This window comes from Centroberyx affinis, unplaced genomic scaffold (genome assembly GCF_046629955.1).
Source record: "Centroberyx affinis isolate AG114_WGS23_722 - 3 ecotype Tasmania unplaced genomic scaffold, CSIRO-AGI_Caff_v1 ptg000108l_1, whole genome shotgun sequence".
Taxonomy (NCBI): Eukaryota; Metazoa; Chordata; class Actinopteri; order Beryciformes; family Berycidae; genus Centroberyx; species Centroberyx affinis.
Window position 1 is genome coordinate 1 of NW_027278810.1, and position 27,874 is coordinate 27,874.

At 41.6% G+C, this 27,874-nt stretch overlaps 5 protein-coding genes across 10 annotated transcripts; all 5 read left to right on the top strand.

Moving 5' to 3' along the window:
• The first annotated feature begins 2,526 nt into the window (after positions 1–2,526).
• On the top strand, positions 2,527–4,048 carry sowahab (sosondowah ankyrin repeat domain family member Ab). Its single transcript, XM_071525018.1, has one exon. The coding sequence runs from the start codon at positions 2,527–2,529 to the stop codon at positions 3,913–3,915; it is 1,389 nt and encodes a 462-aa protein (XP_071381119.1). The 3' UTR covers positions 3,916–4,048.
• A 5,345-nt stretch (positions 4,049–9,393) lies between these two features.
• On the top strand, positions 9,394–11,627 carry gdf9 (growth differentiation factor 9). The gene is made up of 2 exons (XM_071525370.1): positions 9,394–9,742; positions 10,702–11,627. The coding sequence occupies exons 1-2, from the start codon at positions 9,394–9,396 to the stop codon at positions 11,625–11,627; spliced, it is 1,275 nt and encodes a 424-aa protein (XP_071381471.1).
• Positions 11,628–13,197: 1,570 nt separating this feature from the next.
• On the top strand, positions 13,198–16,027 carry uqcrq (ubiquinol-cytochrome c reductase, complex III subunit VII). Its single transcript, XM_071525347.1, has 3 exons — positions 13,198–13,296; positions 14,645–14,816; positions 15,845–16,027. Exons 2-3 carry the CDS (start codon positions 14,663–14,665, stop codon positions 15,937–15,939), a joined length of 249 nt encoding a protein of 82 aa, XP_071381448.1. The 5' UTR covers positions 13,198–13,296; positions 14,645–14,662; the 3' UTR covers positions 15,940–16,027.
• Positions 16,028–16,471: 444 nt separating this feature from the next.
• On the top strand, positions 16,472–24,618 carry hspa4b (heat shock protein 4b). 5 transcript variants are annotated; one of them, XM_071524875.1, is made up of 19 exons: positions 16,472–16,760; positions 17,311–17,368; positions 17,625–17,765; positions 18,642–18,764; positions 18,923–19,022; positions 19,192–19,325; positions 19,430–19,674; positions 19,811–19,887; positions 20,019–20,170; positions 20,388–20,494; positions 20,585–20,718; positions 20,892–21,091; positions 21,269–21,361; positions 21,594–21,719; positions 21,872–21,997; positions 22,135–22,242; positions 22,334–22,453; positions 22,740–22,901; positions 23,702–24,618. In XM_071524875.1, exons 1-19 carry the CDS (start codon positions 16,654–16,656, stop codon positions 23,906–23,908), a joined length of 2,520 nt encoding a protein of 839 aa, XP_071380976.1. In that variant the 5' UTR covers positions 16,472–16,653; the 3' UTR covers positions 23,909–24,618. The 5 variants fall into 5 exon arrangements, with proteins under 5 accessions (XP_071380976.1, XP_071380967.1, XP_071380951.1 ...); XM_071524866.1 differs by having other exon boundaries at positions 20,892–21,076; positions 21,266–21,361; positions 21,591–21,719; positions 23,702–24,617; XM_071524850.1 differs by having other exon boundaries at positions 16,473–16,760; positions 20,892–21,076; positions 21,266–21,421; positions 21,549–21,719; positions 23,702–24,615.
• Positions 24,619–25,342: 724 nt separating this feature from the next.
• Positions 25,343–27,844, top strand: gnpda1 (glucosamine-6-phosphate deaminase 1). Of its 2 annotated transcripts, none has more exons than XM_071524985.1 (7): positions 25,343–25,488; positions 25,677–25,804; positions 26,311–26,412; positions 26,502–26,684; positions 26,855–27,039; positions 27,297–27,471; positions 27,569–27,844. In XM_071524985.1, the coding sequence occupies exons 2-7, from the start codon at positions 25,681–25,683 to the stop codon at positions 27,628–27,630; spliced, it is 831 nt and encodes a 276-aa protein (XP_071381086.1). In that variant the 5' UTR covers positions 25,343–25,488; positions 25,677–25,680; the 3' UTR covers positions 27,631–27,844. The 2 variants fall into 2 exon arrangements, with proteins under 2 accessions (XP_071381086.1, XP_071381095.1); XM_071524994.1 differs by having other exon boundaries at positions 25,348–25,596.
• The last annotated feature ends 30 nt before the right edge of the window (positions 27,845–27,874 follow it).

A 27,874-nucleotide genomic window follows, 5' to 3' on the forward strand; every position in this document is an offset into this window, starting at 1 on the left:
GGAGGGAGGGAGGGAGGGAAGGAGGGAGGATGAGAGTAATGCAGAGAAGCAAGAGAGAGAGAGGCAGATAAGAGAGAGTAGGGGAGGAACTACAGTAGATGTCCTCAGCACAACCCACAAACAGACAGAAAGACCAACAGTGCACTACAGTGTGCTACTGTCCCCTGTTTTTTCCCCAGCATCCTGCATTATCCAGTGAATGAACTGGCATTTCCCCTTCCTTCCCTCCCCTTCCTTCTTCTACATTGCTTGTCCTTCTTTCTTTCCTGGTGCTTCCTCTCTCTTCTCTCTCTCTCTCTCTCTCTCTCTCTCTCTCTCTCTCTCTCGCTCTCTGACTGCCTGACCTGCGGGCTCCCAGCAGCTGTCCATATGTCGGGATGTGTCCAGATGGTGTGATGTGCTGACCCTAACCCTGAGGCACATCCTGAGGGGGTGGGGGTGGGGTGGGGTGTGTGGGGTGGGGTGGGGTGGAGACCGGGGTTGGAGTGGAACGTGCAATCCCACTGTAATCCGCACACCTCCGCCTCCCAACCTCTGGCTTGTGCACAGCGGGCAGGGTGCGGGTGGGGTGGGGGTTAGGCGGGGTGGGGGTGGGGGTGGTGGAGCTGGACCTACGGTGGGCCAGCTGTTCCTGTGATTTGTAGGATACTGGAGCCAGGGATGTGTATGAGTAAGGCACAAACATGCACAAAATGCACACACGGATAAGTGAGTGCAAGCACACACACACACACACACACACACACACACAAAGAGCTCTTTATCTAGATGTTATTTCACAGGGTGAGAGGATATCCAAGCTGTTGCCCAAGTGCTCTTAACCCCCTAACACACCACCACCTCGACAAAGTCTGCCATCCTGTGCATTGCAATACACCCAGTAAACCATTTAACAGGAGACTAAATGCCAGACATTTATTATGCTTTTTGAATCACCTTGTTGCCACAAAAAAAACTGATAAAGTTAGCTCATACGTAGTTACATTTTCGCTGAGCAATGCATCGCTGAATCTTGAGGAGCCACCAACTGAAGTGGCTGCTATTTATCCTCTTAGTCTCTCATTGCCTGCTGTCCTGCGCTTCGTTTATAAATGCTCGGCCCTTTCTTTCTGTCACTGCAACAAACATTCACACGTTTCACCTGCGTTAACACAGACACATCTAGCAAAGAGTTTGTGATGAGGCTTTGTGATGCTACCTCGGCGGCTGACAGCACGCTCGGATGCTGAAGTGCGCTCTACCTGCACGTCTCCAGACTGCTTACCGAAGCAATAAAGGCGACAATGCGTCATATATATTAAGTCAATCGATATCTGGAAATTCGTCATGATCCTGATTAATTACCCATAATAAGCTTTATCAAAACCGAAGAGGTGTCGCTGCGTTCTCGAAAGACAAATCTCGTTACCCCCACCTTGCTATAATCTACACCTGAATGCTCGGTTAGTCAGTCTAATCCCCCATTGTCGGCTGCAGGCACCGGGTCGTTCATTACCGCAGGCCTTCAGGCTGTATCGCCCATCATACTCACAGCGCAAATGTCTATTTCAGTGGCCGCCATCGTCAGACGCGTCAGAAGTGTGTGGGAAGGATTTTACGAGGCGCTGTCTTCACCGGGACCTGCTTCACAGAGGGAAAGGCTCAATTCATTCAACATGGCCACTTGGAGGCAACACCCCCTCGGTGCTGGAATGCGAGACCGGAGCAGGCCTACTGAGAAATAAACACTGAAACAGACTGATGCTGAGGACTTTATTTCCCCTCTGTATTTTAGGTTCAGAACTAAAGTAAAACAGACGAACACCTCCATTATACTGTGCCTACATGTAATTTGACACGAAAAATATTAAGGACAGACTTTATGAAACATTTTACTGCTAGATTTTGTTGTCATTTGTCAGCCTACAACTAGCCTTCTTTTAGGTTCCAAACTAAAGCAAAAAAAAAAGAATACAAATTAAACTGGTACCTATTTTAAATACTGAGTGGCTACACATTTTTTTTATCGCTATTATACTGTACAGATATTGCATTAAAAAAAACAATGGTCCAATGGTTAAACGTGTCGCTTTAGTCTCTACGTTTTTCCATTAACATAACGAATGAACAAAGCAAATTAATATTTTTCTTATAATGTTGATAGGCTACATGTTTCATCTCTAATTATAAATCTATGCTCAGACATGAAAATATATACATTATATTTATATACATATATTATTGGTCAAACAGCCTTAAGCATGTTTAGCAGCCTGATATTTTATTCGCTATTCAGTCTATGCCAGAAAGCAGAGTGCAGGCTGTGCTGGCCTTATATTTTGCTTTAACGGGAGTGACATGGGCTATATAAAACGGGTGAGTTTCTTTGCAGGGCGCCGGAAGCAGCAGGTTAGTTGAGGGACATCAGCCAGCTGCACCGTGCAGAAGAAGAGGGAGTAAATCCCATAGCGGGGAGAGCGGGGCGATCATCTCACAGCCTACATTTCATCTGCGTTATTTTTTACCATTTGACGGAGGGAAAACGACATGGCTTTGACACAAGAAGCTATTTTGACTTTCCTGCTGGAGCACGGAGGTAAAGTAAAGAATTCGGAGTTGCTGAACTATTTCAGAAGCCAAATCAACGGCAGCGATCCCGCGGAAAAGCAGCACAATAGGGATCTGTTCAAGAAGTGTGTGAATAGTGTTGCTGTCGTCAAGCAAGTCGACGATGTGAAGTTTGTGGTTGTGAGGAAAAGGTATCAGGACTTTGTTAAAGGGGGGCCGCATGTTATCGGTCAGAAAGCAGAGATGGAGGACAGTTTCGGCAGTCAAAACGCGTCTTTTTCATCCACTTCTCCTCACCGAGGCGAGTCCGGCAAGATGCTTTATTCAGACTTTGAGAACAATAATATGTACTATCCCTCAAACATAAATGGCAATTGTTTTAGTGACAACACCAAACATATGCCTTCGGACAATGTGCAAACAGGGAGGCCTTTATCAAGAAATCTTAGCAGCGCGGACACAACCACTGTCAAGGTCCTGAACATTTCCAGTGATCAGGCGAGCAGAGCGGGGAAATCTGGCGCTGTGTTTGCTGTCATAGCAGTAAAATCCCCCCCTCGTCCACCGAGAGAGACTGAACCGATGAGACAGGATGGATTAAATTCAGAAGTGCCTCAGCAGAAAACTTCAGAGAAACTAATCATGATGGCACCCACAGTGCCAGCTATGGATTCTTGTTTTCCAACTTTTGAGCAGGATGGATGGAGTTCCTCCCAATGTTGGAAAAACAGGCACACAGAGGCCCCAGGCTTCCCCCACTTGATGAAAACTCACAACAAGACCACAAGACAAGGAGATGATGCCAAGTACTCTGAGTCTGTGCCTTTAGAGCCACTGGCTCATGAGTGGTTGGTCAAGTCTGCTGCCGGACTATGGGGCCAAATCTATGGTTTGCTGCTGCAGGACACCCAGTTGGCGAAGAGGAAAGACTTCATGTCAGGTTTCACAGCTCTGCACTGGGCTGCTAAGGCAGGCAACAGTGAGATGGTGCATAAGATCATGGATATCTCCAAGAAAAGAGGCACTTGTGTTAACATCAACAGCAAAACACATGGAGGCTACACACCCCTGCACATCGCAGCCATACACGGTCACAGTGAAGTCATGGTTTTGCTTGTGCAAGGTTATGGAGCCAAGGTAAATGTAAGAGATAATGATGGCAAGAAGCCCTACCACTACCTGGGCAAAGGTGTGTCAGCTGAGGTCAGAGAGCTTCTGGGAGGCCTGCAGCAGGATAAGTACAGGGACAAGACAGAAGATGAGGAGTACAGAGAGCAGCCAAAAGGCCTGAACACAATAAGCAAGCTGTTCCAGCCCCACATAGGGAGGAAACAAAAGGCAACAGCCAAGTTTATCCACGACTGGTGAGATGTAGAAAGATGACGAGAGAAGCAGTAAACTGGAAAGTGTCAAAATATTATAATATTAATATAAAAGAGACATCTATAACCACTGGAATTCATCTTTATGTAAGGTCTGTAACTGAAATAAAATGTGTAGTCTCTCGGTACTTATTGCAGATTCTACTTGTCTTGTATAGAGTGTAGTACTGGATTTGTTTGTGAATCATATTATTGAGTTCTATATATTAGGCCTAACAATGATAAAAATGTTATTTTTGTACTCAAGTTATTTTTTTTAAATAATAATGTTGATGTGTCATTTTCTCATTTACCTTATGTATAATAAATCTTTGGAAATAACCCCTTGATTCATGACTTCAAAGGGGAAAGGAAGGAAATATGAAAACAGACCACACCTGGGAAACAGTTGCTATCAACACTGGTATAAAACATGATCTCATTGTGTTGTTGATGGACTTGTTTAGCACATTTCTGTGCAACAGATCATGTCTTTGTTTAATGAATGATAGTTTATCAGAGGGCAATATAAAGTTTGATGGATATCCATCAATAGCAGCACAATCATGTGCCGAGAAAACTTTGCATACTGTTTTAGAAAAAAACTCCCACGTCTGATAGTTTGCCTCTCATTCATTTTGAAGAAAGCTGCCTCGCAGCATATGTATGAGCAAAGGGGGCCTGCGTGGGGCCATTTATACTGAGTAGGGCAGTCAGAAGGGGTAGTGGAATGTTTCCTTTGCATTATCATTTGCTTTGTATACTTGAAGGCGTTATGGAGGAGAAAGGCCTCCTTTTGTGGTCTGTCTGGTCCTCATTCCTCTCTGAACTGCTGCAGTAAAGAAATGAGGAACAAGACGTGATATAAGTAAGACATTATTAGCCACTGGCCCAGAGCGATACAGTAATCAATCACTATGTGATGATTAGAAAGAATTTCAGCTTCTCATTACCTGTGGCTGCCCGCTTTTCAGTACGAGTTTGACACAAATTTCTCCTCAATTTTAAAAAAGAATAGACAGCCTGATTAGTAGGATGAAGCGTAAGCATGCAGCATTCCAGAGCTGATTCAAATGATTACTTGAAAAACTTTCATTTATGATTTATGAACACTGATAGTGTTATAAACTGTGACTAACTTGTGTCAAGTTAGACACAACCCCCTAACCCTAACCCGTAGACCATAAAGTAGAGGGGGTAATTAGTGATCCAATTAGTGTTGTAAAATTAAAGTTGTAAAATTAGCCTCTGCATCACTGAACTTAAATGGTGGACAAATAAACCTACGATGGAAAGCTAAGAACTCAGTCAGGAACATAATTTTAATGTTGAGTTTTGTCACAAAAAAGTACTTGATTCTGTTGCCCAGACCATGCATGATGTGCACAAAATAGAATTCTCCCCTCTCTGAATAGTACAATAGACATTTGAACTATTTTATCCTTAACTGACCCAGAGAAAAACAATGCCTGATGACATGACAAGAGTTGGAGCTCAGACAATGAAGCCATAAGAAATACCGTGCAATAACAAGAGTCCTTTGTCTTGTTGTCTAGAGAAGGAGCTGCCTGCATAATAATCCGGATGAAGGACAGTAGCTATTCAACATAGCAGCCTGCATATTTTTATCCCACCTTCAACCATTGTCTTCAGTACAAATTAGGCTACTGCAAGAGAATTTGGTGATCAGAAAAAGGGAAATCTACTAGGATGGTTCAGTCAAGATTTGTGACCATGAATGTCTCTCCAACATTAGACTCTCCTGATAATTAACTTTTAATAATAATAAACTTTATTTCTATAGTATTTTTTTAAAGTTTAGAAAGTGTGTTAATCAAATAAAAGCAAACATCAAACTCATGAAATTAATTCAAACAAGAAGGCGCCACAAGATCAAAGGATAAGAGGGTAAATATAATAGTAAAAAAATAATAGGATAAAGAAAATGTAACAACTGTGTTTAATAAGTGATTTAAAAGATCAGTTCTACTAGCCTAAGTTCCTCTGGCACATCGTTCCAAAGCCTCGGGGCCCTGAGGATCTGAGGCTGCACACTGTGATATGGCTTGGGGCCAGACCTAACCATGCTTTAAGAGTGATCAGTAAAATGATCCAAACAGGTAACCAGTGAAGAGATTTCAATCTGAAGAGATGTAATTTTGTGTATTTGCACCAGTTTAAATCCTAGCTGCTGCATTTCCAACAAGCTAGGGACATGAAAGACTTTTGATTGATGCCAGAATAAATATAAATACAATAGTGTAAACATAATGCATGAATTACTTTCTTGAGATGATAATATCAATCAACCAATCTTAATGTAAACAGGCAAATCCTCCTCCATAGACAAAGAATGGTAAATAGACTGTATAGACCATTGATGGGCAATCATTTACCAGTAACATTTAGTAAAAAGATCAATTCAATTGGCAATATTTTGTCTCGGTCAAAAAGCTGTTGCTCCATGGACTTTCTCACTCCAACTGAAGCTAATAACAGTGACGCCAAGGTCAAACGTAAAGAAGCATTTCAGCTAAATGGAATATATTATATCCATATAATAACATAATATACTGAATGTAACAAAAGTCCAAATGGACAATTTTGAACATGAATTGTTTGGAGCTCCCTGATGCCTTCATCAGTGTTTTTAATGTCCCTGGATGAGCTCATGAAATAAAGGCTTTTAGTTGCATACCCCAAACCAAAGAGGATCTTTTTTGGAAGTTTTTTGACACTGTGCACCATTTTTGTAGCATTCTCTGTTTTTGTTCCTTTTTCTTCTTTGCTCCAATCACATATAATATACTGTAGGAAACTCTAGTGATCTATCATAATCAACAAATATGACTATTAACTATTCAATATCACCAGTATTACAATGAACACTACTTGCTATATTTCAAATATACAAAATCACAAAATATATCTCAAACATCTTTTCTTTTAGAGTGGCTCTTACACCAGGTTTTATCTCTTGATGACATCACAGGGCCCTGATTCTGGCTTGTTTCTATCTTTTGGTGACAGTTGTTCAGTCACAATAGGCCCTTTTACATTCTTTTTCTCAATGCTTCTGCATTGAGAAACTGGTGCATTAAAACTTCCTGTTGCCAGCTATGGCCTTCACTAAATCACTCCACAACCTGCCCAAATTTTTTAATTTGTTACATTATGTATCTACTGCTAGTAACCATTGCAATTTTCTTGTTTTTGTTGTATTGGTTTGTCAATAAGTCACAAAAAGAAACTTGCCACAGGAAGTTGTAATGCACCAGTTTAGCTGTTACCATGACGATGTGAAAAGGGCCTATTATTGATGGACCTGTCCAAAATTAGAGTTATAATGGGATATTTTGTTTTCTGCAGGATTATTCCATTGAGTGCTAACTAGAAATACCCTGCACATTTCATTAACCAAACCAAAAGTGATGGGTATTGCAATACAAATATTTTTTAAAAAGTACAGCAGTACAGCACTCTGTAAAACTATATCAATTATGTAGTTTGAAGTCTATTAAGCCTAGTATTTTATTCAAATGCAGTTAAGCTGCTACCAGTAGAATTTAACACTTGATGACCCTTTGAGTCACTTAGTGGTCATGCTTTACATCACTGTCGCAAAGACGGCTCGCCACACTTCCTACTGTATCATGATATTTCCTTTGGTACACCTAACATGGCTTCCACAGAATTTTGATCATGTTGTCATGTAAATGACCATTGTTTCATGTGTGGACAGAACATGAGACTACTAAAGTTAGAATGTTCATCACAACTGCCACTGGAATGTTCATCCAAATGATGCCGCTACCATGGTAACACATTACCTTCTCATTAGAGTCTCATGCACCAAATCAACACTGATTTCCATGATATCATCATCAAACCTTCTATGACAGCCACTGTAAGCGCACCCTGATAAAGGCATAAGCCGAAACAATGCTGGAATAAACCTTATCTTTTTCATGCAGAGAGAAGTGTGCGGCTATCTCTTTTTTGCTCTTTAGCCTTGTGACCTTTCTGACAGCCAGCACCTTGGAGGGTTTGAGCATGCGCAGTAGTAGGGTCCCCAGACCCATGACCTTAACCCTTACCTAACCCTAACCCAGGGGCCCAGGAGAGAGGTCAGAGTGCTGCAGTTGGATCCTCTCCATTCGCCTACCAAAACAAACCTGCTTGCTACAAACAGATTTTTTTTTTTTTTAAAAAGTCTCTGCTACAAAGGCAATCCTCTCCCTTTTTTGGTTGAGGCTAATCTTGTTTTCAGTTCTGCACAATTCGAGCATTACCCGAGCAAGAAACACATAGAAAACAACACAAAGAGTAAAACAATTTTCACGGCAACTGTCTCATTTTTCTACAGCCATTGTACTATGCTCTCAAAAACAATTGAGAAATGATACATTTGGTAACGTTAACGTTAAATAATTGTTAGAGCTTTGAATTTAGCTAGCTTGTTAGAGTTTCCCGTAACGTTAAGGTTTCCAAATAGCTACATAACGCCAAATTTTTACATTTTTCAGTTTGCCAATACAGTGTTGGGCTCGTTACTCAAAAGAGTAATGCATTACTGTTTACTCGTTACTCATTTCTATAGTAGTCACCGGCAGTAGCGTTAACTCCTTACACTACTAACTTTAGTTACATTACGTTACTTTTCCGTTACAGCCTCAAATTGGCGGCTGCATCCTTTCTTACCTCCAAAACTCAAACGTTTCTTCTCGTCATTTTGTCCGATAGAATCAAAGAAATGGAAAAACTTCCACCTGCTGAAAATAATGATAAAAATGTGCTATAATTTCAATCAAAGCTTTAACGCCTTTTCCAGCTGCGTAAAGTCAACGTAGATAGTCAGAATTCCGGAAGTTAAGCGCCTGAAGTGCCTTCACAATAAAAGCGCACATTTCTTGCTTTGACGTAAGTTACGTGAATGAGTCCTTCCTTGTGTATTTTTGGCTGCCCATATGGCGCCATCATGCGTGGAATTATATAGCAATGCATGTATGCTATAAAAAAAGCTTATTTGGGGAAAACGTATTTTCAATTACCACTTTCCTCCTGTAAATTCATTATTTTTATTGGACTTTGGTATTTTGTTGGGCTCGAAAACGCTGCGTCACGTTCGTCATTATGCGTTTTATTTTGATCATGACCGGAAATCCATCATGTCAAATGTGAGATGAGACTAATCAGACGAGAACAAATCAATGGTCAGGGGTGGGATATTATAGTTCTTGGATAATTCAACTTCAATAAAAATAACACTTGTTTTTGATTGGTAACTGTAATATCACGATAACTGAAACCAAGAGACTAATTCGTTACATGAGCCTCACTGGGAAAAGTAATAATATGAGTGACAGCGTTGATTGCGAACACCTGAGGCTGCGCGTGGTGGTGATCAGTGGCACGTGCGTGGTCGGGTTGACCTGAGCTCTCAGCGGAGAGTATCTCTGAGTTTTGACTGGTTTATTTGTTTACAATGGAGACACAAATGCTAATGTCAGTTGCATTTCATTATTTGCGCACTACCATCCTACTGCTTCTCATTACCTGTGGCTGCCCGCTGAAATCTCCTCTTTCCTCCTCCAACGCGCTGCACCCGTATGACAGCATCTTCTCCCCTCTGCTTAAAGCCCTGTCAGACCACGGAGGGTCGAGGTGGACACCAGACTTAAAGAAAAAAATGAAACCCGAGCACAAGTATATAAAATATATGACGGAGGTTTACAAGAAGTCCTCGCGAGTGCAGAGGAGTTTGGATGGGAATAACATCTACAACACAGTTCGACTGATCAGGCCTCGAGATGAATGTCTTGCACAAAGTAAAGGTGAGCAGGTCAAACTTGAAGCACACATGCAGTGACAGCTCAGGCCACTGCAAATACGCTTAATATGCACATGAACAGGGTTTGGGGGGCAAATTAAATGGCCTGTTCAAATGTTTTCACAAGATACTTGCACAAGAAACAATGGTCTCATAAAAAGATAGGTCTAGCCTAGAACCTAATTATCATCTGCCTTGTCTCAAAATGTTGCCTGCAGTCAATCAAAGCTGTAGAGCACCATGAGGATTCAACCATACTGCCATGTAAAGCAACAAGGCAGTAACGTCAATTTTGTTCAAGATGAGATTTTGATATTTTTGTTGGATGTTTACAAGAAAAGGTGACAAAGAAAAAAAGTTAAAAGTAATTTGGCTAGGCAGGAAAAAATCTTTAATACAATTTTTTTGAGCCGAGCTGCCTTTTGCTTTTGTAGTGCAGCGTAGCGCAAACTGCACTGGGGGTCTACTTACAATAGCATCAGATATTGGGCAGATATACCAGGCTGAAATGTAATATCTGTCTCAGAGAATTGCCCCAGTGTTAAAGCGCATGTAGGACATGTCAGAAATCTAAGAATATCGGCTTATTTGTACGCCCTTTTCACAGACAGACAAATATTTGATTCATCTTGGAGAAAAAAATATTAGATCTAAGCCGTTTTTGCCAAATGGACCTGAACTGATGCTTTAAGTCTACTGTTAAGTAAAAGTAATCATGAGATTTAAAATCATTGTTAAAAAAAATAGTATTGGTGACCTATATGTACCTGCCAAAAATTCTGATCTTGGTCTTAAATATATTTGTAATTGACTTCATTTGAAAAAGTGAGGCATATCCTCATCCTGACTGATTAAGATGTAGTGTAATAATGAGTAGATGGACACCTTTGTCATGTTTCTTACCTGAGACTGACATGCGATGGGTGACACTGCCCTGTGTTTTGTCTAATTTTTTCCCCTCAGAGATTTTTATGCAAGATCTTTCCTACAACCTCGATCAAGTGAGAAACAAAGAGCAGCTTCTGAAGTCTGTCCTGCTGTACTCTTTTGACCAACACCGGGCAGCATCTCTCACTTCTGTGTGCTACCTGAACATCAAGGAACAGGAGTACACACACCAGTGTCAGCTGTGTCCCGGGGCCCACCACACAGTCAACCTCACAGTAAACCCAGACAGGAGGAGCAGGGGGAACTGGCTGGAGGTTGACGTCACCTCTTTCCTCCAGCCTCTCTTGACGTTCCGGAAGAAGAAGATACACCTGCTCATCAACGTCACCTGCCCGGACGACCGGAGTGCCGACAGCCGCAAAGGCCCACTGGAGCTCACCCTGAGGTCTCCGCCGCTGCTTCTGTATCTCAATGACACAGGCAAACCGGCCCACCGGAGACCACTGGTCTCTGCCAAAGAAGGTCAAAAGTCAGCCAACGCAGCGAACACATTTCACAAGCAGATGGATTTCAAACCGGACCGCAGGATCGGGCACAAGAGGAGACGGAGGAGGGAATCTCCAAAAGGCAAAAGAGGCTTAGATATCCGCCTGCCCGACCTTCTTCCGAGCTCTGAATTCCCAACAGGTGACTGCGCCTTATACGACTTCAGGGTGAGATTCAGCCAGCTCAAACTGGATCATTGGATTGTTTTCCCCCCCAAATACAACCCCAGATACTGCAGAGGCATATGCCCGAGGACCATGGGCTTCATCTACGGTTCACCTGTCCACACCATGGTGCAGAACATCATATATGAGAAGCTGGACTCCTCTGTGCCCAGGCCCTCCTGTGTTCCCTCCCATTACAGCCCGCTCAGCGTTATGACCTTTGAGGAGGACGGGTCCTACGTCTACAAGGAGTATGAAGACATGGTCGCCACCAGGTGCACATGTCGCTAAGCCAGCTACTGCCATACGCTGTAAGTTTTTTTTTTTTTTTTTTTACAAGCTGAATAGAACTTCACCACAAACCAGATGGACTCACTTTATTGCTCACATCGTCTAGTCATTATCCAGCATTTGAAGTATCAGATATTCTGACCAGGTTCAGTGATTGCATGAATTATAAAATCGCTGTGCATGGAATAAGATTGATCTAGAGCAGTTGTGTTTACTTAATCAAGTGTGTTGTGTGTTTACTTAATCAAAAAAATATTTTATCCTAATGAAAAATGTGGAATTTGACATTTATTTCCTTTTTTGTTTAAGATGTGGTAGGAAAGGGTGTGAATGCATCTTATCCTTCAACTTGTTGTGGTTGTTTGCAATTTGGCACTGAATCTGACACACTTGAAGAAGAAAATGTATGATATATGATTTTTTATAAGTTATTTTTTGTTAACTTATGTCTGTCTTAGTTATTATTTAACACAACTGAGAAGTTTTAAGTAACCCTGTTCTGGACAAAAGATGAAAAAGCGGTCACATATTCTTAGCAAACCTTTTACATTTCATTTTATTCCTGGGGATTACAGGCAGTTGCCTTAAGGGCAGCTGTCTTCATAATGTCCAGAATGAAAAAGCTGTCTAAGTAAGTCAAGATGTATTTATTACTTCTGGTCATCAAGTGACTGCTTACTTGAATTGAAGTCCATTGAAGTGTAGTCCACTGAATGAATTTGTAGTGGTGAATGTGACTTAGGCTAATTCATGTCTATTTATGCAAATTGTATGAAATTTACTGTATGTTCTTGTTCATCTGATGAATATTCACAAATAATAAGAATAGACATGTTCTTTGGAAAATTGGAAATTAAAAAAAATAGCATGCACAGATTTGGTGTTTTTGTCTGAGAGAGGGAGAGGGAGATCGAGATCATGATGCATTGGATTAGTTTTTGGTCTATCTATCCTGTGAATGTACAGTCCAAGTGTTTTCAAAGCTTTTCATGTCAAGAAAAGCTTTGACTAAATAGGCTGAAACATTAGACTACAGACCCCAGTGTGATGACATTTTGTGTGAGGGACCCCAATCAAGAAGAGTGGAGTTGTTCTATTATTTGATACAGAAAACCTATACTCTAGGTGGGGAAAGTGAAAGCTTGGTTCAGAAGTCATTTCTGTAACAGCACCTCTTGGTCCCTTCATTTTGCTGGTGGAGCCCTTGGAACCTACACAAGGACCACACTTGGGGAATTCCTGGTATAGTTGACGGTAAAAAAAAAAAAAAACAACCCCAAAAAACGTAAGCTGACTGGCTATACTCAACCTTGCCACGTGGTGGCGATGGCGTGCCAGAGATACAGCTTGAACCAGTTGTGTTCAATTCAGAAGATGAATACCAAGATTTTACTGAAGAGATCAAAACCTCCTAAGATCAGCAGCAGTTGCGGTATCTACTCACCTTTTGAGTTTTTAAGAGAAACGTAGCTACCAGGTAGGGTTGTTTAGTTCCCTCTTGTCTCTAGCCCATCCGCTCCACTGGGTGGCGGTGTCAATAAACGCCGGTTAAAAAAAAAAAAAAAAAAAAGTAAAAAGAGCGGAACGTCGACAACCACTTCCGTTGGACATTGACCAATCCGGACAGAAGACCGAGCAGCATTAGCAAAGAGTCTTGAGAAGCAGCACGGTAAGGCTCAATGTCACGAATATAACGTTGTAGTTTAGCTTTCAGTAGCCAGTATGAGCGGAGTGTATGGGATAGTTATCCATTATTGTGTTAGAAGTGACTTTGGTTCGGCCTCTTTCGGTCAAACGGACACCTTAACATGAAAGTCAAACAAAAAGTCTCAAGGTCTCTGTTTGTAGGCTATCTAATTGTTAGCTCGATGTAGCTAGCCTAGACGGAGCGATAAATAGCTCGACTCGCTAGCTGTCACAGCTAAGCTAGCTCTCCGTCCTCTGCCCTTAGCTTGCATAGGAACACCGTTTCTTTGTTTATTCACCGTTTAACTAGATAACATTAGCAGCTCCCCGTGTGTTTGCCTTGCAAATATCCTTGATAAGCTTTTTGACGTGTTGACGCATTTTAGTGCCACATTGAGTACTAGCTTAGCTCACCAGGTATACTGGTTTAAATTCAGCCATGTTAGAGGCAGCTGAAGTAGGATTGATTATGTTTTAATCAATTTTGTTTTAGGCTGCCACTCACCAACCAACATTCACAACCTCTCAACAAAACAAAATAGTAATAGGTGTATTGCCATATCAGCAGTTCTGGTGCAAGGCAGAAAGTTCAAACCAGTCTTACCAGTTTATTTAATCTGTGTCTCATTGCCATACATTTGCAACCAAACCATCATGTCACCATTACTGAAATAAGATCAAACAATGTAAAAAAGGAACAATATCAGTCAACGTAAAGGAGAGCATTCATACTCAAAAGCAATGGTTCTTGTATTGGCTATTTTAATACTGATATACTATTACAACTGCTCGTCAGTTTTGTCTTATTTGGCCAGATCCTAATGTAAACTACCATATGAAACTATGCTAATGCTAAACTGTTTTACCAAATAAATGAACCCCCAGTTTTTATATTGAATTATTTGTAGGTTACCACTGCAGTTTAATTTACTGTTAATGCATCCGTTAATTGTTCGGGTTAGGGTTCTGAAATTGTTCAGAATGTGTCCAGATCTTAAGATTAAACATTATGTATGACTTATTAATGGCTTGGAAAAGAATTGATTATCATTATTAAACATTGTCAATCTAAAGCCCTTGGGTAGCATAAATGCTATTGTACAAAATACATTATATAATTTCATCATGAGCCATTATTCTGATTGGCCTCTTTTTACCCAAGAGCTCTGTGGCATAATGTAAGTCACTAATTAATCGGCGGCAATTTCTTTAACCCACTGCATTGATTCCAAACCAGTAGCCCTTGCTTGTTTCCATCATACTTCTGTCACAACTTCGTTTATTTTTAAACGATTAATTTTAACCTTTTAAATTTCTGATTGTCATTTCAGATCAGCTCTCTTGAGAACATGGGCCGCCACTTCGGAAATTTGGCCAAGGTCAGGCATGTAATTACATACACCCTGTCCCCTTTTGAGCAGAAGGCTTTCCCCGACTTCTTCTCCAAGGGAATCCCCAATGTGTGGAGACGGGTTTCATCCTCCTTCTTCACAGTTGCCCCCCGTGAGTATTCACACTTTAATTTACACGTAGAGCTGAGCCTGAAATATTTTTACTAAATTCTTTACTCATATGGATAGATTTATCAGGGAAAGGATTGACATAAACTAAATAATCTAATTCAAGACATATTGTAGGATTTCAATAAAGGCATAGAAATTATGATGCTCAAAATTATATCTAACATAACTCTGCTTTTATTTTGTCTCTAAGACTTTCTTCACTCATGTTTAAGTCAGAAATCACTCCCGTGATCAATCCCTCAACTAGGGATGTGCAAAAGTAGATTTTTTCATGGTTGAGTAGTCCTTTGGTTGCCTGAACCACTAATTTACTAGTCTGTGTATACAAAATACTAAAAAAAACAAAAAAAACTTACTGGGCTATGGGCAAAATAACTTGTAAAACAAGTATTGACTAAAATAAACAATAAAAAATGAGCATGAACTGTGCATTCTGACACATAGAAAATTTTATTTTGTCATAGGAATAGGCAATATCAATCTAAAAGAATGCTATACATGACACAGCAGAAACAACACAACTGCCATTATCGCACAACCCATGGAGAGGTGGGCCTTTAGCACCATACCCAGAGGTGACTATTAAGAAACAGATGATCATTGTATGATTTTTGAAAAATGGAAAGGAGTATCCAAAATATTTTCCAACATTTATATGTCCAAAAGACAGTAATGGGCTATAAAACAGACCTAAGAAACAATAAGACTGAAATGCAAACGTGCAAAAAAATTAAAGTACAAATGAAAAGGTCGACACGCATCCTCACAAATGACCAGTCAACATCCCCAGCCTCAATCTACATCTCTCACCTTTTAACATCTAATGAGCTGGAGCACAACCTGAGATCGTCAGACAGGTCTCTCTAGAGTCTAGACCATTCCAGTTTTTAAAAATGACCCATGCTAATGCCCTGACACACACACACACGCAAGAAAAAGCAAAATATATCAGGGTGCAAGATCTTTGTCATATTTGTGCTAATTTATTTCATGCCGTTTCTTTTCCAGCCATGACTCTGATGTACCTGACGTACACCTGGGGCAACCATGTCTACGAACAAGGCAAGAGGAAGAATCCTGCTGACTACGAGAACGATGAATGAACCCGTTACCCTTCTGATTGTTTCCCTCTGCTGTTTATTCCAACTCTGTACGTTTCACCAATAAAGATAAAAAAATATTTATGTGAAATTTGTTTTGATTGAAATCATTTATCCATCTTTTTTAAGAGAAGGCGTCTACAAAGTTAATGTTTCATATTATGTCATTCAGGTTGTCAAATCTGTGCTACAATATCACTGATTTATTGCATAGATTAAGATTATTTTGATTATGATAATTCCAGGCAAATAATGCAGGTGGTGACATTTTCAATATGTATGCACTGTGTACATGCTCAGATGGTAATAATTTATTTGTAAAGCAGTTGTTATAACTAAGTGTCATGAGGAGTCTGACAAATCAAACAGCATTTAAGACTGTCAAAGCATCGAATAATAACATCTGGAAAGCAGTTGGACGCTTTTGTTTCACATTTTACCGTTAATGTCCGGGGCCTTTATGTTGAAATCAGCTGGGCGGAAGTCGGGCTTGTTCGTGGCACCGGAGCACGAGAAGGTTCCTGAACGCTCTCTGTCTGTTAGCACACGCATCAACCGGCTTGCTAATCCGCCGCAGGCTACACAGCTTCATGGAACAAGGGTGGGATAGCGCGCATGAAATAAAACACAACGTGTAGCTGCTGTCACCTTTCGCACTTAACAGTATTTCTGCACTTCACTGTAATTACTGTACACTTAATTCTACAATTAGTGAAGATGTCTGTTGTCGGGTTTGACGTCGGGTTTATGAACTGCTATGTAGCGGTAGCGAGAGCCGGAGGGATTGAAACTGTCGCCAATGAATACAGCGACCGATGTACACCGTAAGTGGAGATGGGTACCTCATTTTGTGTGTGTTCTGTGTTTTATTATTTGCGCTCTCATCAGTTACAGAGTGTAAATGAATCCGTTTGTGGCCTTCATAACAAAGAGTGAAGCTAACGCTTGCTAGCTAGCCATTAGTTAGCATGCTAACTGGTAGCTACATGAGTGATCTCAGCCCAGGAAACAGCACGTGAATGCTCTTGCTAATGCTAGCTGAAACGAAGCCTTTGTGAGTTGAGAGAAATATCGGTGCCACTTCACATGATGATAGCTGTCTTATCCTTGGGGTCTTCCTCTACATAAAGCTCGATGAGATAATATTTAGCAAAGACTATCATATCTTTTCACTCAGGGGATTCAATTTTCACTGTAGGCGTAAATGGGCGCATGATGGGAGGAGGCCGGACCCTGTCAAAATGGACTTGTTCGTTTACATCATTATGCAGTCCCACTGTACATAATTACATCGACCCCGACCGAAATTGTTTTGACTACATATATTTCCTTTCCTTTTGGGTGTCAGAGCTTTAATATATCTTCTGTTTTTAGAGCATGTGTTTCTTTTGGACCACGAAATCGCTCGATCGGTGCAGCTGCAAAAAGCCAGGTATGTTTTCATGGGAAGTGGTGTAACGCAGGCTGCATCCCCAGCCAACATCATTAACCTTACAAAAACAGGACCAGTGTTGTCTTAGCGCCACCAGTGTGAGCGTCAGTAGTGCTCTGCATGGACACAGCACGAATCAAATTCAGTGTCAAACATTAAATTGCTATGCACAAAGTTTTACATTCTTTCAAACCATGGATTGGGCGTATATGATAGAGAATGGCTTTTGTAATATTTTCTGCTTTCTGTGAAACAGGTTGTCACAAACTGCAAGAACACAGTCCAAGGGTTCAAGAAATTTCATGGCAGGGCATTCTCAGATCCTTTTGTCCAGCGCCAGAAATCCAGCTTGGTTTATGATCTTGCACAAATGCCCACAGGGACAACAGGCATCAAGGTAAGAGATGAATGTGAAACACTCACATTTGAAGTAGAATGAAATTAATGAATATCACTTATCTTTAGGCTGGGCCTGTTAGTTACAGCCAAAACACATTGCATATAGATGACTTCCTTGGGGAAATTAAATATCTATTCTTGTATATAATCCTGTGTGCTGTGACAGATCACTGACTTGCCTGTCATCTGTTCAACTCTTAGTGACAGTCTATCATACCAGTGTTTCCCATACAATGTTAATATTTGGGCAGCCGGCCAAGGTAAATTAACAGCCCGCCAGGCACATTTTTGTTTTGGATTCATTTCGGGTGCCATGATGCATGAAGCTGTTGATTCTCGCGATGTTGTTTTCAAACAGTTAAGATTTAATGCTGCCAAACGCTGAAAGCGGTTGTGAACTAAAATGACCATAACTCAGTGCATCTATGCTCCTTCGGATTGCGGTGTGTCTGTGCTGACACAAACTCAATGGCGAGGAAGTTTGAACCGTAGCCTCCATGATCAGATGGAAGTGTAATAGTCAGCAAATGTTGCAATTGTCAGCAAATGTTGCAATAGATTGAGAGACTTTAGTGCCTGGAAAAATGAGTCAGTGGGCTTGCTAAGTGAAACGTCGGTAATAAGTCATCAGTAAGACTCTTTCTCGACAACGCCAAAGTAAACTGACAGTCTTTGGGAAACACTGCATACTGCCATTTGTCATGATCATATAATTCAATACACCTTACTGCCAAGGAATGAGATAGATGGTTCTCTATCAGCCCATCATCATTCAGTCACTTGCTGAACTTCACACCAATAATGAATGTATTTAGCAGCTGTCACCCAGAACAATGTGATGATCTTGTCTGATAATTTGACTGTGTTCCTGAAGGTTATGTACATGGAAGAGGAGAAGGTGTTCAGCATTGAGCAGGTCACTGCCATGCTGCTGACTAAGCTGAAGGAGACAGCGGAGGGTGCACTGAAGAAGCCTGTGGCCGACTGTGTGGTGTCTGTAAGTATTACATAGTAGTACTGTGCCAGTGTTGATGCTGTTCTTGTACATGATATGTAGAAGGGCAAAATAATCACATGTCTTCCTACTGACTGCACGTAAAAACCCTGAATTATGGGGGGAATCAAATTTTTAAAGAGCTATGCTATCTTTACCAGGTTCCCTGCTACTACACTGATGCTGAGAGGAGATCAGTAGTAGATGCAGCACAGATTGCTGGGCTCAACTGCCTGAGGCTCATGAATGAAACAACTGCAGGTATGTAGTAAACTGTGAACAGGGCTTGAACATTGACATGTGTGTCGTGGATTGTTTTATTGTTGGTGACTACCAGTCAAACCCTGTTAACTAGTGAAATGCACACCTCTGCATTGATTCCAATAGTTGTTTGCTTGATGAATCATTTAATTAATAATCTTCCTTACAGTGGCGTTGGCATATGGGATCTACAAACAGGACCTTCCCCCTCCTGAGGAGAAGGCCAGGACTGTGGTGTTTGTCGACCTGGGACATTCTGGATACCAGACCTCAGTGTGTGCCTTCAATAAGGGCAAGCTCAAGGTGTGTGGAAGTGGAGAAAGCTAACAATGTAAATGCTTAATCTTCTTATCCAAACTGAAAGAGCTTTGTTTCACCCCTTCAACTGTCTCTTCCCCGCTTCTCAGATCCTTGCTACAGCCTGCGACCCAGAGTTGGGAGGGAAGGACTTTGACGAGGTACTGGTCAAGCATTTCTGTGAGGAGTTTGGCAAGAAGTACAAGCTTGATGTCAAGTCCAAGCCCAGGGCTCTGGTCCGGCTCTACCAGGAGTGTGAAAAACTAAAAAAACTGATGAGTGCCAACTCCTCCGACCTGCCGCTGAACATCGAGTGCTTCATGAACGACATTGACGTCTCTGGGAAACTGAACAGGTAGGCCAGCAAGAAATCATTTGTTGTTTGATGGTTTCATGGCATTTATCTATAGTGCTTCCTTTAAAATATAGACTGGAGTAGATGTTTCCTGAAAGTTTAACCAATGTATGTATTTTTAAAATTTCTTGCTCAGGGTTTACTTTGAAGAGATGTGCACTGATATTTTGGCCAGAGTAGAGGCTCCACTGCAGAGTCTGATGGAAAATACCAGTAAGTGTTCATGCCCCCTAATTGTTATTTTACTTCACTTCTATTGTCTTTTTTTAATTCCACTGAAGAACATTCATTTATGGTAGCTTGTTTGTGTGTGCTACTCTGAAATTGTCTTTTTGTCCCATAAGAACTAAAGAAGGAGGACATCTATGCAGTAGAGATAGTGGGTGGCGCCTCCAGGATCCCGGCTGTCAAAGAGAGAATCAGCAAATTCTTTGGGAAGGAGCTAAGCACCACCCTGAATGCCGATGAGGCTGTGGCCAGAGGATGCGCTCTGCAGGTATATCTCACTTTTGTTTTAAAGCTGACCTCAACACTAAAACATAATGAGAGTATCATCAGTTGTCACTGGTTTTATTGTCTTTTGTGATGCTGTGAATTATCATCTGTTAATGTTTCAAAATAAAGTGGAAATTGATGTTCTTGCTTTTAGATATTTTTTTTTTATTATGACTGCAGCACTGATTGCGCCCTCTAAATATACTTTGTTTCCACAGTGCGCAATACTGTCACCTGCCTTCAAAGTGCGTGAATTCTCCATCACAGATGTAGTTCCATACCCCATCTCTTTGAAGTGGAATTCTGCTGCAGAGGAAGGTTTGAGGTAAACCACTGTCCTTGATGTTTTTTTGTATTGTCTCTGATTTTAGTTATTGAATATGATAATTGAAAGTGAAATATTTTTCTATTGCAGCGACTGCGAGGTATTTCCGAAGAACCACGCAGCACCTTTCTCCAAAGTGCTCACCTTCTTCCGAAAAGAACCTTTCTCATTGGAGGCCTACTACAACTGTCCTAAAGAGCTGCCCTACCCTGATCCCACTATCGGTAAGCAGCCTAACGTGATCGTCTTCACCTTATTCTGCATGTATTACACCAGGGATAGGCAACCATGTGTACATCTGTATTACAACAGCCAAATAACTACTGGCAGGGTAGAGGAGAGGGCCAAGGCCTATGTCAGGAATAGGTGCTCCTAAGTGTTCTTTTTGTCCCTCCAGGTCAGTTTCTGATCCAGAAGGTTGTCCCGCAGGCATCTGGGGAGAGCTCCAAGGTCAAGGTCAAGGTGCGGGTGAACATCCATGGAATCTTCAGTGTGTCCAGCGCCTCCCTGGTGGAGGTGCAGAAGTCTGACGAGACGGAGGAACCCATGGAAACGGAACAGACAAATGACAAGGATGGGGAGGTACTTCAGCAAAATATGTGCCACAGACATGCACCGTCCTAAATTACTAATCTGTGTATATTTCTCCATAGTATTGTGTTTCTGTGATCATAAAATCTCCTTTTACATTGAGCAGCAGATGGATTTATATGTGTACTACTGTAGAGAGACAAAAAACATGGCCTATTTTCCTCTTTTATCCCTCTGCAGAACAAAATGCAGACTGACCAGGATGAGCAGAAGTCTCAGGGAGATGGGCAGAAAGAGACGGAAGAGAAGACGACACCTGAAAATGAAGAGATGGAGGTAAGATGCTTTGCTGATGTTGTGTCACCCTCTTCTGAGCATCAGAAGCTCGATTGTCTGGTGAAGCAAATGTGTGTTCATCTATTTTTACATTTTTAGGAAGCGGTTTTAAAAGCAAAGTTGACCATACTATGTCAGTGGTATCTATCTCTGCACCTGTTAGTGTTGTGTTTCATTAATTTATGAGTCTTCTCTCCTTCAGACTACCACAGAGGAGGGTAAAGGCGAGAAGAAGTCTGATCAGCCCCCACAAGCCAAAAAGCCCAAAGTCAAAACAAAAGTGCTGGAGCTTCCAATTGAAAACAGTCCACAGTGGCAATTAGCAGATGACATGCTTAATCTTTTTGTAGAAAATGAGGTAAGAGTCTACTACTACTGGTCCATGCACATATTACTAAATCCACCAGTCTGATTATCTGTCTTTACTTGAATCTCACTGACTAAGTTTGAGTGGTAAGCATCATTTGGAAATGTCTGGAGATTTATATTTGCTGTTTGGTTTGTCCCCAGGGTAAGATGATCATGCAGGACAAGCTGGAGAAGGAGAGGAATGACGCCAAGAATAATGTAGAAGAGTATGTGTACGACATGAGGGACAAACTACATGGACTACTGGAGAAATTTGTCAGTGAATCTGTGAGTAATCGACCACTTGGCTTCTGAATACTTCTCAAGAAGGAAAGAGCAAAGGCCTTAACACGATGTAGTCATAATACTGCAACAGATTTGACATTTCTTTTCATATCGTCGATGTGATTTGTTGCTATTTTTAGGACCGAGATGCCATGTCATTAAAACTGGAGGATACTGAAAATTGGCTGTATGAAGATGGAGAGGACCAACCCAAACAGGTGTACATTGACAAACTGGCAGAATTAAAGGTAAGAATTACTATAGTGATTGCTTTTTCCCCCCCAGTGATTGATTTAATTTTTTATGAGATTGTCTCTAACTGACATGTATACTCTACAGAAACTTGGCCAGCCCATCCAGGAGAGGTTTATGGAAGCTGAGGAGAGACCTAAAGCATTTGAGGAGTTGGGAAAACAAATCCAGCAGTACATGAAAGTTGTTGAAGCATACAAAATGAAGGTGCAACAAAAAGCCTTTAAAGGACAATATTGGCATTTTCTTTTCTTCTTCTTTTATTCTGCTCATCTTCACTAGCTAGCAATGACTCTGCCTCCCATCGACATGTGTAGTCATGTTGAAACGGGCGTGCCTCATAGTCAACAAGTTCTGTTAATCTTCACAGCTGTCCAAAAATGCAGCTGTCATTTTATATATCTCCAAATGTGCCCATCTTTACAAACAGCATTAGTTGTCATTATATGGTGTTATATTGCTGTCATCATTTCCCTTTGTTTTTTCGTCCCAGGAGGAACAGTACGACCATTTGGATGAGGCAGATGTCACCAAAGTGGACAAGCTGGCCGGCGAAGCTATGATCTGGATGAACAGTGCCATGAACCAACAGGGCAAACAGAGCCTGACGGTGGATCCCTCTGTCAAAGTCAAAGACATTCAGGCAAAAACGAGGGTGAGTGTCTTTGCATGAGACCATCGTAATACCAGAGAGTTGATAAAAGTTATTGGAGTACAGGAAATTTAGAATCAAAATTCACATTTATTAAGATCACTTCTACGGCTACTCCAGGCAAGATTTGTATGTAAAAATACACGTGCCTTGTCGGCCTAAATCACTAAGTGGGGCTGCAACAGAGGAGAGCATCCCATCCCCCCCTAATTTAGACGCTGTAGATTCGGCCTATCAGTCCAAAGTAGTATTATTATTAATTTGGTGTTGGGTGTGGTCGCTGGTGAGAAATCAGCCACAAATAGAACACAGAAAATGATGAATTGAAACTTGAGAGCAAAATACAAAACTTGATCCCTAACAGCAGCAAGCACACACTATCAAGAGAAAGTTGGACAGTTTACAGGTTACTGATGTGTAATATTGTATATTTTGTTTGATACTGTGAGAGGAGGTGTGTACAATTTCCAGTGCCCTGGTTGCAAATGGCAATAAACAATCCTCAATCCTGATGCCATGTTGCATGATTTCTGGGTATTGAAATCCTCATATTTCAAGCAGTTGACTCTCTCTACCATTTGGGGCCGCCAGCATGTGAAATTGCCTCATACAGCTTTAAAGTAAAACCAAATAAGTACATTAGCATTAATGTGACATCACTGTGATAGTAATGCAAGCTGGCGTTCTGCTGGTGTCAAGATCTTGTTTAGGCACATTTGTTAAAGGAGAACCTCCCAAAGCCTCTGTGTATTCCTTTTAATTTACACCTTCATTTGTGTTGTCTTCTTGCTATAATATTCCAGGAGCTGTTCTCTGCTTGTAACCCCATTGTGACCAAGCCCAAGCCCAAGGTGGAGCTTCCCAAGGATGACAAGCCTGCAGAGCAGAACGGGCCCGTCAATGGACAGGAGAAAGCCCAGGACGACATTGCGGAGAAGGGATCGGCTGAGAACACGGGCAACCCCGCCTCAGAAACTACGGAAAACAAGCCTGACATGGACCTTGACTAAAGCAGGCAACCCCCTCCCACCCCCCCCACCCCCCCACGGCTGTGCCTCAGTCTGAACCAAGCGCACCCTTCTTCACCTCAGTGTCATCAATGTCCCCTTGCAGATGACATGATGGAGAGAGAAAGCAGTTTTTTAGAGAATATCTGGCAGATTAGACGGCCGAAAAAGTCATACGCTGCCTCTTCCTGGTGGTTTAAGGGTTCTTCTATGGGATCAAACAACATAGATGAACGGGAGCTGATTGTTTCAGATTGAGATGCAGCCTGGGTGTATTAGAGCTGGTGAAGTGTTTCAAGAACTCACTCCACAGTCAAAAGCAGGCAGGATGTGCAGCACATTGACCCCAGCTCCCGGTGGTGTCTTTCTGATGCCATAGCATGCCCTTTCTTTCTTGCTGAAATAAATCGAAAGCCAACCGCAATAAGCCTGTTGTTTGACAATGAGCGCTGTACACATGATGGTATTTATTTCTGTTGTGTGCCCTATAAGTGTTCTGGTCTGTGTCACGATATGGTTTTAATAAAGTTATTGAAAATCACTTGCGACGTCTGTATTACTCCGGTGTCCGGAGTCCCTTGATATGGGACATCCTGTTAAATGTTTGATATATTTGATGTCATTTCAAGCCCAAAGTAATAAAGGTTGGTAATCATTTATCGAATACAACATGCGCTAAGAAAACTCATGCTATGGGTACGGTGGAAGTATTAAAACGCAAGAGGTAGTCGGAATATAGAATTAGAATTGATAGAATTGATAGATTCCCATTAAAATCCGGACTCCTGAATGGTCATTTGGCTGGTGCGCTTACACTGTCATAGAGTGTTTGATGATGTCATAGAAATCAGGCGCATGAGACTCCGAAAAGCTGGTGTGTTACCATGGCAACGTGATGATGAACATTATGACTGTGTTGTGTCCACACGTGACACAATGTTCATTTACATGACAACGTTGTCAAAATTATATGAAAGCCATGTTAGGTGACCAAAGGAAATGACCATGATACACTATAGGAAGTGTCCTTTCTATCCATTCAAGTTGACAGTTGGTAGTTAACGGAAAATCACCGCTCATAGTGGTATTTATGTGTCGCTTAGCAACCACTTTATGTAGACTGGTAAAGTATTTTATTGCTTGGTGGAGGAATGTTTTTTATTGATTATAGATTAAAAAGTTTTACTGAACATTTTTTTAACTGCTTCCTTTCTTTACAGCTACAACGAGCTGCTGTTTTGTTTTTGTTTTTCTTCAAAGCTATGAGCCACTCGACGCAGTGTTCTACAGTGATTTTAGAACCACTAAATAATGGTTTACGGGCTCTCTGGTTTGTGGCTTAGATTTCCCAGCTCGAATTAATGAATCCCAGTTTAGTTGAACACCGCCTCCTCCAGACCGAGCGCTGTTTGCATCCGACATCGGTCATATGACCAAAGCACATAGTTCCTCCTGTCTGCACGGAGTGAAATCCACGGATACCCTTATTCTACATAGTTTTGGATGCAGTGACTCATTTCGTTTTATTTTATTTCCAATGCAACGGTGAAAGTTGTTGTCACATTATACGATCATTATAGTCTGTAAGTCGCTGTGTTCCTTCTGCCAGTTTTAGTGTAGTCCACAACATTCACGCTGATCTCACTTTCCTGTTGGATGTTATGCCTTGATGAGTCTAAAGTCTGATTTAGGTGTGTTCAATGGCCTGAATTACTTCGAGACTGTCTCCCTCAGACGCGCAAACGCTTCCTCTTCTTTTGCTTTTTTCCAGGACCATGAAGCTCATCATCCTCAATGACTACGACCAGGCGAGCGAGTGGGCTGCCAAGTACATCAGGAACAAGATTTTACTGTTCAATCCTGGTGCAGGCAGATACTTCACTCTGGGGCTTCCCACCGGTACGTTTTATTGTTCCCAGTAACGAGTAACGAAGAGTAAACAATGTTACAGTTAACCGATCAAAAGTTGGCTAAGTCGTTGCTTTTGTTGTCAAGATATCCCACCCATAGCCTGTAAGTAGCCGTCGTCTTCTCACTGAATATGGCAGGAAATAAGTTTCTCTGGATCTAACTGTTGTCAAAACTTTGTTTTTTATCGAGAAAGACCATTGGTTAGTTTTCCTGATCATCCACATAGAATCGCACAGGCAATTAAATTATCCTGATTTTCAAAGGAATTTGAGGGAGTAACAGAAAATAACATGTAACGAGTAGAGTATTGAGTTACTCTCCCAGGCAGTAATATGTAATGACGTTACTTTGAAATGAGTAATCTATTATATTTGATCCCAACACTGCTGGCAAACTGCTGCATGCGCCAATGCCAGTATAATGTAGACATGCTGCAACAGGACAGCACCAGTGCAATCCGTGTTTCAGTGCAATTTATTTGTCTCCGTCTTCAGGAAGCACCCCTCTGGGTTGTTACAAGAAACTGATTGAGTACTACAAGAATGGAGAGATCTCATTCCAGTATGTAAAAACCTTCAACATGGATGAGTATGTAGGTAAGTACCCCTCTCTCTCTACACATACAACGGCTTGGAGGAGTTCTGGAGAGCTACGAACTTACAAAAGCTCTTGTGAAATCCCGTAGGCCTTCCCAGAGATCACCCGGAGAGCTACCACTCCTTCATGTGGAATAACTTCTTCAAGCACATCGACATAAAAGCAGAGAACACCCACATCCTCGACGGCAACGCTGCCAGTCTCCAAGAGGAGTGTCAGGCCTTCGAGGATAAGATAAAAGCCGCTGGGGGAATCGAACTCTTTGTAGGAGGTGAGGAGGTCGTAATGTTGATAGTGAATATACTATAACCAACCAAACAAAGCACACACTTTGCTCAGTTCTTGCTAAATCTTGCCCAGGTGTCAGGTAATTATAAGCAGGCTGATTGAAGCTATAATGGTGATGTCAGTACAATAATAAATCCTCCTCTCCCATGTCAGGTATTGGACCTGATGGCCACATTGCGTTCAATGAGCCTGGTTCCAGCCTGGTTTCCAGGACCAGGGTGAAGACGTTGGCGAGCGACACCATCCTGGCCAACGCCCGATTCTTTGATGGGGATCTGTCCAAGGTGCCGACCATGGCGCTGACTGTGGGAGTGGGCACTGTCATGGATGCAAAGGAGGTCAGCAGACTATGAATTTCACCTATCCGTGTGTCCTGTTTGTTGTGTGTTGCTCTATTTCTCTGCATGACAGGCAAATATACCACGTGTCATGAATCATCATTTGCTGTGAGAACCTTGTTTGTTGTAGAACAGGTTTAGGCTACTTATTTTTAATTGGCAAAGCATAGCTCAAAATCCACCAAAATATTGCAAAGGTGCTCTGTCTGTCTCTCAGTCTTATATCCACTGGTTCCCTTTCATTTTCTTCTTCTCAGGTCATGATTCTCATCACTGGAGCACACAAGGCATTTGCTTTATACAAAGCTATAGAGGAAGGTGTGAATCACATGTGGACAGTGTCTGCGTTCCAGCAGCACCCACAGACAGTCTTTGTGTGCGACGAGGACGCCACCCTGGAACTGCGGGTCAAAACTGTGAAGTACTTTAAAGGTGAGATTGAACCATAAAATCACAATGTATGAATTTGCTTTCCTATGTATTTTTTTCCTCACACTGAACAACTATTTTTCCTTGCTATTTCACTTAGGGATGATGCATGTGCATAACAAGCTGGTGGATCCACTTCCCTCTGCCCCCAAGAAGAATTGAAGAGTTCTGATCCAAAGTGTGTGGATATATGAAGCATTTCGAAAGTGAACTGTTCAATGAATCCTTTCTTCTGGTGGAGACACTTTGTTTCATAAGGGCAAACGAGCAGTGCTTGAAGTTTCTCTACTCTGTAACCATAACTAATCCCTGTAGAAATCGTTCACATATCCTTGCTTTTTATTTCTTCTTCTAATAAATTGCGTTTAATTTGTAAGTCTTCGTGTGTGTGTTTGTTTGGGGATAC